This window comes from Suncus etruscus, chromosome 16 (genome assembly GCF_024139225.1).
Source record: "Suncus etruscus isolate mSunEtr1 chromosome 16, mSunEtr1.pri.cur, whole genome shotgun sequence".
Lineage (NCBI taxonomy): Eukaryota > Metazoa > Chordata > Mammalia > Eulipotyphla > Soricidae > Suncus > Suncus etruscus.
This window is the reverse complement of record NC_064863.1, coordinates 52,002,425-52,014,505: the sequence shown is the minus strand read 5'-3', so window position 1 is coordinate 52,014,505 and position 12,081 is coordinate 52,002,425. Positions and strand designations below refer to the sequence as shown.

The 12,081-nt window shown below is 30.4% G+C and overlaps 1 protein-coding gene across 1 annotated transcript in view; it reads right to left on the bottom strand.

The window, feature by feature from the left end:
• ADGRL3 (adhesion G protein-coupled receptor L3) overlaps positions 1-12,081 on the bottom strand; it is a 558,496-nt gene that overhangs the window by 74,889 nt on the left and 471,526 nt on the right. The window contains exon 18 of the mRNA XM_049790056.1: positions 1,228-1,294. Coding sequence (XP_049646013.1) covers positions 1,228-1,294 — 67 coding nt within the window. The remainder of the gene's footprint in view (positions 1-1,227; positions 1,295-12,081) is intronic.

Below are 12,081 nucleotides of genomic sequence, written 5' to 3'. Positions count from 1 at the left end.
TCCAAGTGAGTAAAATGTTATGGTTCAAAAAAATTCACTGAACATCCAGATATTCTGACTAAAAATGACATATTAAGTGGGAAAAACTAACTTGGATGCATATAAAATTTTCTAAGTTACTATTTATTTAACATGTATATATTTTAGGGAATCTATTAAATGTTCAGATAGTAATGTCTATTACTATATTGGTTAATTTTGGTTAACTGGTTATCACATAATAGTATTATATGATATGCAGCAAATGCTCTATCTGAAGAGTAAAAAAACAGGATTGTAAAATATATCAAACCCAAGGAATTTAAGAGAATAAGATCTAACACTAAATTTTTATTCAAAATCAAAGGCTTTTTAGTTAATAAAGGGTTACATCTTTACATTTTAAAATAATTATTTTTCAGAAACTGGAATCATATATGAGTTAATTCAAATCTGAAACTTGACTAGTATTTAAAAATAGTATCATATATATAAATTAATATATTCAGATATATTATATATACACATAATATACTCATATCTACACATAATATATTATATACATATATGTGGCAGTCACTAAAATTATTTATAAATTAATTATCCAAACAAGAAATTTGAATATAGCATTTGAAAATATAGAGAGAATATATAGTATTCGAACATGGTATCATATATGTTCAACATGCTCAACAGCATGTATATATAGTATTATGTGTTATATATATAGTATTGCATATTAGAACATAGTACTATGTACCTAAAAAAAAAATAAGCCTGATTCCAAAATGCTTTATTGTTTGTGCCACTCTCAAGTAAAATACTCTATAAATTAAAAAAAAATCAAGACATAAAAAAGTTTGAAGAAACAATGAGATATCTAGTTTTTTATTTTTTTGAAATGTGGCATTATTCAAATGAAAAAAACAAGGAAATATTCTATTGTCAAATGTAGTCATTACTGTTCAAAAACCAACACAAGCAAATGTTTTATATTGGATTGTGTTTTTGAGAACTCACAGTACTGAATAAACTCTTGTAAATGAATATTTTCATTTCTCAATGGTTTTGACTAAGCACTTTACAATTTAAAAGTAGACTATAATGAGTGTCTAATTACTTGATTTATATAGGGTCAAATAATTACACACATTCCAAAATTAACCTATGTAAATTAAAGATAGCACAGAAATAGTCAGTGTTTTATTTCATAACCTAGGAAATGCACAGTTAATTAGGTGTTCATACCATAATTATCAAGGTCGCTGGTCCTATAAAACTCCAAATGAAGTAGGTGTCAAGTCTGAGCCAACATCTGCAATGAAACACAAGAAAGAAAAGGGGATTCAAGGACTGAGGATAGGACATACATCAAGAGTAAAAGTGACAGAGAAGAATGTGATCTGCAAAGCGTTCCACTGGGAGACAGGAAATATTACATTGCTTGTTCATTTAAATGCTGAATTATGTGCCCAATTTCTGACAGCTCTATTGATGGAGTTAGATAATTACCCCTAGAGGAAGCAAGAAAAAAATGGCTCTGGGCCTATTTACTAAGGCCTTTTGTGTCAGTCATAGAAACCTTAAAAAAAAAAAAAAGGAAGAAAGAGCCATACATATAAGCCATTAAATCGAGTAGCTTTAAGCTATCCTTTTCTCTCCAATTATGGTGCTACATAACCTGTCTATCAGCTGTCACGCAGAGTGACATTTTCCTGTCAAGAAGATCAGAGGAAATTGAGTAAAAAAAAAAAAAAGACTTTTGGTATATCAGAAGATTGAAGTTTAATTAGTTTGGGCAATCAACCTTTGAGAGTTCTGTAATCTTAAAAAGTGCATTGTTACTACTATTGATTCTGGGGTTGCGCATGATCCTTAGCATCCTATGCAGTTGATTCATGACCCAAAAGTAAATTATTAATCACTTAATTTCAGCTACATTTACTACTCCCACAATTCTGAAAGCTTCTGTGAAATTACATTTTCATACGTTAGTATGACAGGAAGCCAAAGTAAAAGTGACTAGTTATGAGGAAGATTAATGTAAATTTTGAACAAATTACATTTGGTGTTAAAAATCATATTTTGGACTACTTGCCATTTGCTATATTTAAGGTACAGTTATAAAATAAAATATCCCAATGATACACTACAGTAATTTGCTAAGGAATCTAAATGTGCAAATATTAGCTATACAAATAATTCTGTGATTATTAAAATGTTACTTAGCTTATAAATACAAGAAAGAATAATAGGTAAGGCATTTATAAATATCTTCTAATAAAGAAATGGGTAAATAAAACGTTTTCTACTCATATAAGATTTTTAAAAGAGTTGATTTTTAAGGGGCCAGAAAGAAAGCACAATGTGTAGGGCTTTGGCCTTGCCAGTAGCCAACTGAAGTTTGATTCCTGACGCTTGATATTGTGAATAAATCCACATGCCATAATTCTAGAGGATAAGGAGAAGTGGTCCTGGGGCAGAGGCACCACAAGAAATAAACAAAACCTGTTTGAAGATAGATGAAACACGGGTCTGGGAACCTTTCCACCACAAGAAGCAAGAGACAAGGGCTGCTGGGACCACAAGATAAGACCACTTCAGGGGTCGGGGGGAGGCTTAAGGTAAATAATTTATCTGGAAGTTCTTCCTACCCTGGTGGGTCTTTGAAATGTAAAAGAAGCCATGATTATTAATTGTGAAGGCTGATATGGTCATATTGTTTAAGTTTGTTTGACTCAACACCATATGGTACCCTGAACACAGAGTTGGGAGTCAACCTTGAGCACAGTTGGGTGTGGCCCAAAAATAATTAAACAAAAGTTGATTTTAGGGGCCAGAGTGGTAGCGTTAGAGGTAAGGCACCTGCCTTGCAAGCACTAGCCTAGGACGGACCACCTTTCGATCCCCCGGTGTCCCATATGGTCCTTCCAAGCCAGGGGTGATTTTGGAAAGCATAGCCAGGAGTAACCCCTGAGTGTCAAACGGGTGTGGTCCAAAAACAAAAACAAAAAACAAAAAACAAAACAAAAAATAAATAAAAAAGTTGATTTATATGCCAATAGGAAAGATCATAAAATAAAAGAGAAATATTTCTATGCCATATATTATTTGTATTTTGGTGGAAGAACACACAGATGATATTCAGATTTTACTGCTAGCTCTGTACTCAGGATTCACTTTTGAGAGTGAGCTTGGGAGATTATATGGAATGCTGAGGATCACACCAGAGTTGACTGCTTGCCATGCAAGAGCTCTACCACATTTGCTATCGCTCCAGCCTCCATATATGCGTAAAATATAGAGTACTATAGGTAAATGATATATATTTATATTATCAATTATATTTTCAATATACATAAATAACATGTAAAACAATACTAAGTACTTATGACATATGTAAATCTTTAATTTAAAAAGAAACAATGACAAAACTTGTCAGTTGTTAATTTACATGGAATTAAAGAAAAATGAAAGTGGACCAATAGTAATTTACTTTAATTATTTTAATAACTATTGAGAGGGATGTGGTAAACTAGTATCAGTTTAATATTTGAGTGAAGTAGCTTTTCTCATTTACTTTTCTGTAACTTCCTAATGGAGAATAAATGTTACATTAGAAAAGCAAAATGTTGTCATTAGTGATTAGTTTAAGTAACTGACTATTTTTCATATAATATACACACATACAGTGGCCAACCAGATTGCAAAAATTATAGTGACATGTTATAATATAAAGATTATTAATAGCACGGCCTTCATTCATTTGTAGGACAAAAAGGTTTTTAATAATTAAATTTTGAGAAATAAAGCACATTTCTGGAGATTCTAAAAGTAAAATATTTTAAGAACTGAAACTGTTAATCCACAGGTTTGGGATATCTTATGCAACTAATTGTGATTACATTATTATAGAATATCTTTAATTGAGTAAAGCTAAAATCCTAAATGTCACTAAATTGTTGCTAAAATGTCATTATGTTTTAAACTTAAATGTTTTACTTTATTATTTTCAGGAACGGGGAGTGGCTATGGAGCTATAGTATGAAAGGTAAGGTGCTCCCTTGCATGCTTTGCTGGATGTGGCCTCAGATAAAATAAAAACTTCCACTTTTTTTTTATATTTGGATATAAGCATGTATTTGGTATAATGGTCTTTAATTATGGAAGTGGAATAACTTTAGAAGTTCTTTTCTATTCCTTAAGCCAACTCTTCAAATATTGATTTGCTAGAATAGATTTATAGTACCTTCAGAATTAAATAGTAAGCAAGGGAATATGGAACACTTGAAACGTACTGAGTAAATCATTTCTCCATGAGGGCTGCTTGGGCTTGACTGTTTTCTGGGAGGTATTGTGGCAAGAATCCCTTTTCTAATTTGACTGCCATATGGCCACACCTGCTGTTGTTTTGGGCCACATACAGACTTTCTCAAAGCTCTCTGTGTTACTTCATTTTCTCATTAACGATTTTCAAAATTTTTATGATTCCTGGCTCAAGCTCCTTGTGCCAAATTTGAAAGAATTCACCCTGGCTTTAAGGTGAAGAAGAGTACAATGTAGAATGTATAGACACATGTCTGACCATGTGTTGTCCTCCTATAGCATTCGTAAATTAAGACCATTCAATCTTACTTGCATATCATGTGCATCCACCAGTTTAGAGAAAACCAGGTCACACTAGTGAAACAAATGCTAAAGGAGAAATTTATTTCATTGAACATAAGCAGTCCAGCTTGCAATTGACCTGACAGACCTGTGAACAAATGAGTTATCTGAAAACTGCCTTACTTTACTCAGCAATATTTCATTTACAAGGTCATAATTTTTTATCAAGCATTTAGTGTTTAAAATACCTCTTTTTTAAACTACAACCAAATACATATAATCCAGAGCTTATATGTTTAATTCATTCTTATATATACAGCTTCTAATCACAGTGTTCTTAAGTATTGTGAAGTTATAGTAATGGTATTTGCTGCATTTTCTAACAGACTCAAAATTACAGACTAAACTAACCTTGATGAGTAACCACTAAAATTTTAGCTACAAATAGACCATAAAATTTATCAAATTTGATTATATTTTATTGATCAGATTTATAAACAAAATAATCTCATTTTCCCTAAAACTTTTGTAGATTTTTGTATCTGCATACATAAAACTTAGAAATAAAGACAAAATATAGGGAATTGGGGGTAAGAAGATACAGATACACATTTCAAGCATAATAAGTCTACTTCTAGGATTTCAGCATAATATGGCTATTAAGTATTCTTTAAATGCCACTTTCATCAAAGCACACTCATGCATATAATCTTGCAATACTTTGTGAACAAGTGCATGAATTGGAAAAAGTGCTGGCAGAGTGATGTAGAGTAATGCAATCTGTGTAGTCAAGACATATATTTTTGTTTCAGCTACAGTTTTGATCTTAGAATTAATAACCAGTTTTCACAGGCAAAATGTAGGTCATATGGCCTTCAGGTTATCAATATATTTTAAGGATACAGCTGTTTCATTATATATTTCAAAATGAGCATTATATTATCAGTTATCATTTAATATTATGAAATGTTGAAATAATTACCAATAAATTAAATCCTACCTTACTTTATATCAGAATCATACTTATGACTACTATATAGACATATTTTATAAATCAACATAAAATAAAGATTACTAATGCATTTGTGAAATATATTTACATTACTTCAAAAATACTGAAATATCTCAATATAAATTTAATCAAAGAAATAAAAGACTTTTAAATAGTAAATTGAAACATGCTGGTTTAAACAAGAGAGAGAGCGAACCCTAAAGAATATAAAGTTATATACATGCTCTTGGTCTGGAAGAATCAGCTTACTATAAATGTGTATATGGTTCCCTAAGCACTACCAAGAATAATTCCTGAGCAAAGCCAGGAGTGTAATTCCTAATCACTCTAGGTGCAGACCCAAATTCCCCCAAAGCAATAAACAAAGCACGAGCTACACATACAGCATTTATATTTGTGACAGCACTATTCATAATAATTCCAAACTGAAAAGAACTTATATTGTATTGAGGCAGAATCTAGCTTAGTGATACAAATCTATGAGCATATGCCCTGCTTGCCTAAATGTTTAGAGCCCAACACTGAAAAGCAAGAGTAATGTGCATGATATATTATTATCTAGGAAGAGAGATGAAATGTTCCCACTTGTAACAAGAATGAAACTAAAGATTTAACTTCCCAAGAAAAAAAGTCAGACATTAAAAAAAATCATAATATTTTACTTAAGTGTCCTAGGTAGAGTAAATCATATAAATTAAATAAAATAAAAATACACTTTGAATAACTGAAAATAGTTTAGAAGTTACAGAACAGGAGGAAAAACAGATGGTGGACTTGGGTAAATCAGGGCAAAGGGGATGTATAGATTGATTTTCAATAATGTGCTCTTGAAAACTGTAAAATGTTATGCAATGATACTTTATATAACATAATATTTAAATTATATATAATTTAGTAATTTTATAATAACAGTTATTATTATTGATAATTTAGTGAGTTTATCAAAATATTGTATTTTAAATAGCTTTGTAGAGTATAATTTGTATATGAAAAATCATCCACTTAAATTTATAGTATAATGGAAAGTTATGTAACTTTTAATATAACATGAAATTTATCATATAATATCCAATATAATGTTAAAAAATATTTCATGGCACCAAATAAATCCTTTTCAACTTCTAATGAGAATTTTTTTCTATCTGTCATATTCACTCCAAATAGTTTCTCTCCCTCTAGTTCTATATTAATAAAGCAATCATTATACCATTTGGCATTAAAGATTTGACTCAAAACATCTTGTATGACCAGGAATATTCAGTATATTGTATGTTCAAGGATTATATAAATATTAAAGCATGATGTTTTAGCAGGCCAGAAATACAGTAAAGGTTTAAAGGGCTTGCATTTCATGTGGCCTATTCTGGAGTGAATCCTGAGAACAGTAAAAGGAGTAGTACCTGAGAACTGCCAGGTGTATCATCAAAATGCAAAATAACAAAAACAATACCACAATGTTGTAAAGGCATATTAATTAGAAGCATATCTGTTTTTTCATTTTTTAATTCTAAATAATATTTAAAAATATGGATAAGCTACATTTGTTTGTAGAGTTAATGTTCACTAGCTGATTAATTCCTAGATATTTTCACTAATATAAATGATGTTGTCATAACATACTAATTTGATCTAAAGCATACTAAAGCCACACAATTCTATAGTGAACATGTTTTTACTTTACTTGGGTCAGTCAATACCTAAGTGTAGCATTACTGAGATACAGGAAAATAATGTGTAATATTTTACAATTCTTCCAAAGTCTTTTCCAAAGCTGTTAATTCTATCATTTTATGCTATCACTAGGAATATGTAAGAATTCTAATTCCTTCATGTCTTCTCTAGCATGGCATACATTTTGTCTTTTATTTAATAATTAAAAGCTAATGTTTTATAAATATGTATGTAGAAATTATCATATGCTTTAGGCTCTAATATGAACAAGTTCAGTAATCTACTTCAGTTTTTTTTTTTTTTTTGAGTCACACCTGGCTGTGCTCAGGGGTTACTCCTGGCTGTCTGCTCAGAAATAGCTCCTGGCAGGCACAGGGGACCATATGGGACACCAGGATTCGAACCAAACACCTTTGGTCCTGTATTGGCTGCTTGCAAGGCAAACGCCGCTGTGCTATCTCTCTGGGCCCAGTAATCTACTTTAAGGCCAAAATTTAATTAAAATTTTCAAAGAATAGAATAGTTCTTTGTTCTAGTTCTGACATAGTTCTAATATGGCTAAATCTTTAATATAAAAAAGTATGTTAGTTTTCACACATAAAAATATGTGTAAACATAAACTTTGACTTCTATAAAATATATACAGTAGTCTCTACCATCCATCATGATGAATACTATCTGAGTAAAAATAACTAAATGATATGTGCTACTTTTCATTGGTCCAAGTAGGACCAAAAGAATATGGAGGTTATATATATTTAATATATTTAATAAGGTAGATGATTCATATCAATAACATCTTATATCAATAACATCTTACAAATAAATATTTTATGATATTGCTAATATGCTTAAGAAGTATTCCAAATGTCTGTATAATTTCAATGAAAGTGACAAAGCAATTAGAAATGCTGAAACAACTAAATAAAATTATTAATGTGTAACTCATAGATATTACCAACTTCATTGTTTCATGGCTCGGCTAGTTGAATGACATAATAATCTAGTCTTAAATATCAGTCATTACTTTTCTGCCTAAATGATTATACTACTAAGATAATGAAATAAAAATAAAGAAATTTGAGTGCACTTAACTAGTAGAAGAGACTACTTCTTTCAGAGCTATCAGTAAACTCAAGCTGGGAAGATAAATTTAAGATGTTCTAGAAAAATTTTAATAATTAATAGATTACTTAAAACTATTTTATATCATCAAGTTTTATTTCAGTTAGTGGGGGTTGATTTGTAATAAGTCTAGACTTTATATACATCAAGCATGAGTTCTACACTAAACTAAACCTAAAGTCCTCATTAAATCATTTTTAAAATTTTTTTGATTTTCAGTCATATTCTAATACATTAAATTCATGTTTTTATTATGATTATTTCAGAAACCTCTTCTGGAATTTCAAAGACATTTAAAATATTCTCTGAACTTTACTTCTTCTTAGCCCCAGTCTTTTTGTAAGATGGTTCCAAATATTGTCCAATCTACCCAAAACATTAATTGTTGCTTTTTGAGTTGTATACTTGTAAGAAAAATGTTATAAGTAGATTTTGTGTGTGAGATTATTTAAGATAATTAAAAGTTTAAGTAGCTCGATTAAACTCATTTCATAAAATCAATGTATTTAGCACAAAACTTTCAAATAAGTCCTGTTGAATCTTAAGTAAATGCTAGAACTTATCTTGAGAATCTTTATGTATGACTATACTGAAAGTTCATATGAATAATAAAATAAGATTAATCAGAAGATACATACACAAAAATAAAATGGAATAGATGAATATTTTACCAGAGCATATAGAACTGAGACCCATTCTTGAAAGTTATTATAATTTTCATTCTTATTTCTATTAATATGGGTCTGGATCAACAACCAAAATGTATCAGGACTTACTTACAATTCTGTGTTTAGTATCACTCCTGACAGGATTGTGTGACCATATGGGATACCAAAACTTGAACCCAAATTGATGGCAAAAAATGACAAGCAACCTCCTCCTTTATATACTATTGTTATTGTAGTCGTTCTATTTTAAAGCAGGTAGTAGTCTATTGAGTATATTTCTGAATTAATGGGATTAAATAATTCTAGTTACATTTACAAATACAATTTCTGTAGGAGGAGTAGAGATAATACAGTGAGTAGGATGCTTGCCTTGAATGTGGCTGGCCCAGGCACTCTATATGGCACTAGAGATCCACCAAGAGTTATCCTGAGCAAAAAGTCAGGAGTAAACACTGAATGTGACCAAAAAAGAAAAAAGAATAAAGGAAAAGAAGAAGGAAAATGAAGAAGAAGAAGAAGAAGAAGAAGAAGAAGAACAACCAAGAAGAACAAATAGAGGAGCAATATACAATAAATTAAGAAACTTCTGAAAATAAAATTTTGCTTTTGTATGTTTTGTACATAATAATCAATTCAACATATATAATATCATTTTAAAACATATTAATATATGTAAGCTAGATAACAGTAATAGTTACCTCTGTATTTGAATCAAAATAACATTCATTTAACTTACAAAAAATTTCTCCAACTGTTGATATCATGTACTACTCTTCAGAAATTTAAGTCATCATTATTAGTCAAAATTTCAGGCTTAAAAGTTCAGACATTATGATAAGAGATAATACATATTCAAAGAAAATAATAAATTATGGGCCCGGAGCGATAGCACAGCGGTGTTTGCCTTGCAAGCAGCCAATCCAGGACCAAAGGTGGTTGGTTCGAAACCCGGTGTCCCATATGGTCCCCCGTGCCTGCCAGGAGCTATTTCTGAGCAGACAGCCAGGAGTAACCCCTGAGCACCGCCGGGTGTGGCCCAAAAACCCAAAAAAAAAAAAAAAAGAAAATAATAAATTATATATATTTAGATTTCTAAAGTATATTTTAATGTTCTTATTTTTGGCATAATCTATGACTAAGAAGCAAAATTTTAATTTGGTTCAAAATAAGTGACATAAACTTCAAAAATATAAATTTACATCATTAACAATAAAAATGAAAAGAAAACAGCTTACAATATTTATTCTAGTGAAATTCTATTTATTTAAGTTTGTGATGATGGTATATGTTTATTTTTAAATAAACATAGTACTTAAGAAGGTAGCATTGGAAAGTAAAAATACACTCAAAACCTGAAATTAGAGAGTTACTTGGGGGAAAAACTGAAGAACACAAAACAAGAATGTTGCTTGAATGTTGAACAAAAATGGGAAATGACATTTGAAATCAAACAAATCAATGAGAAATTTGGTAACAAAAAGAGATATGCAATTCTATATGCAGAAATACTTCCTGTTGTGTAAGAGTCATGGTTTATATTTTTGAGAAGACATCTTGATTAAATGACTGCTGGAAACACAATCAATTCATTTCAGTTTCCAACTATATACAAATGACTGCATAATGTTTCTCTTTTCAACACCTGCTTCCTCAATAGGCAAAATGACATGGCATAGAATACACTGAGCTGGATGATTTCCCACAGGGTAGAAGTTAAGCATCTTTCCCATGGATTCTGAGGGTGCCTCTATAGACCATTCAAAAATCTTCAAATGAGACACTAAATTCAAATAGAATTTTAATGCATATTTCCCTATATTTTTCTGTCCTTCATTCACTTACCACCTTTTCGTCTGTATCGGTTTTGCTGTATCGGTTGTGTTGAGAAAAATCATAATTTGGAACCTGATGTATTATTAAAGGTTTATTTTAAATCAATGCCTGGGAAATAAATTAGCCTCTATTCCCACACAGTAATAATGTCAGTAAATGAGAAATTCCAGTTATGATGCAGAAAATTAAGGCAATATGGCCAGAGCCTTACAGTCACAAGAGACTATATACTATTGATTCTAGGAAAAGATAGATTCATACTCTTCTGAAAATGACATCTATCTCAAAATACATGTCTAAAACATTAAACAAACAATTTCAAATCAGTTTAGTAATGAGAACACTTGTAAATATCTCACAGAAAAAATACAATGTAAAAAAGAAAAAGCAAATAAGGAATTGTATAAATGCAAATATGAAGTTTAACTATTGAAAGGCCTGAGGAATAATACATTAAAATGTAAAATATTCTGAACAAAGGGGAATGACAAATAGTATGCTTCCTTTGGCACTGATGAAATAATCTAAGCTAAACACTGTGAAAATATTAAAAAACAACGTATAAAATCTATAGAAGATTACTTTATGATGTATATTATATCAATAAGGTGTTAAAATATAAAGATAATTGTCAACCTGATTTCCTTCATTTAAAGTGTCTTCAGAGGCATATGTTTTTCTTTATTTAATTTATTCCTTGTCTATCAGACAGTTGTCACTGGTATCCACAAAATGAACTCATGTTTTATCACAATTCACAAAGGTTAGTTTAAAATGAACTGCTATCAGATAACTTTAAACGAGTGACTTTAATCAGTCACAGTGCAATTTTAAAAATTTAACATAAGAGAGCACTTTTAATTGTGTGCATTGTGTGTGTATGTGTGTGTGTGTGTCTGCACCTACATACATATCTCTTCTTGGAAAAGAGCTGCTTTATTAACAATTACCAGCATTTTCAAGATGCTGATGGCTGATGGAAAGAAATGAAACTTGGCTTATTAACTTCTGTACAAATTAATGTTATCTAACGTCATCTAAACTTTTTCTACTTCTTGGAAAATTTTTATTAATGTCTAATTGGCTCTTTAATACATTTTCCATAGTGCTCATATCAACACTTTCCAAATCTCCCATTGTCTCAATGTGACCTCACCTCTTCACTCAGCAAAAGTCAGTATCTCC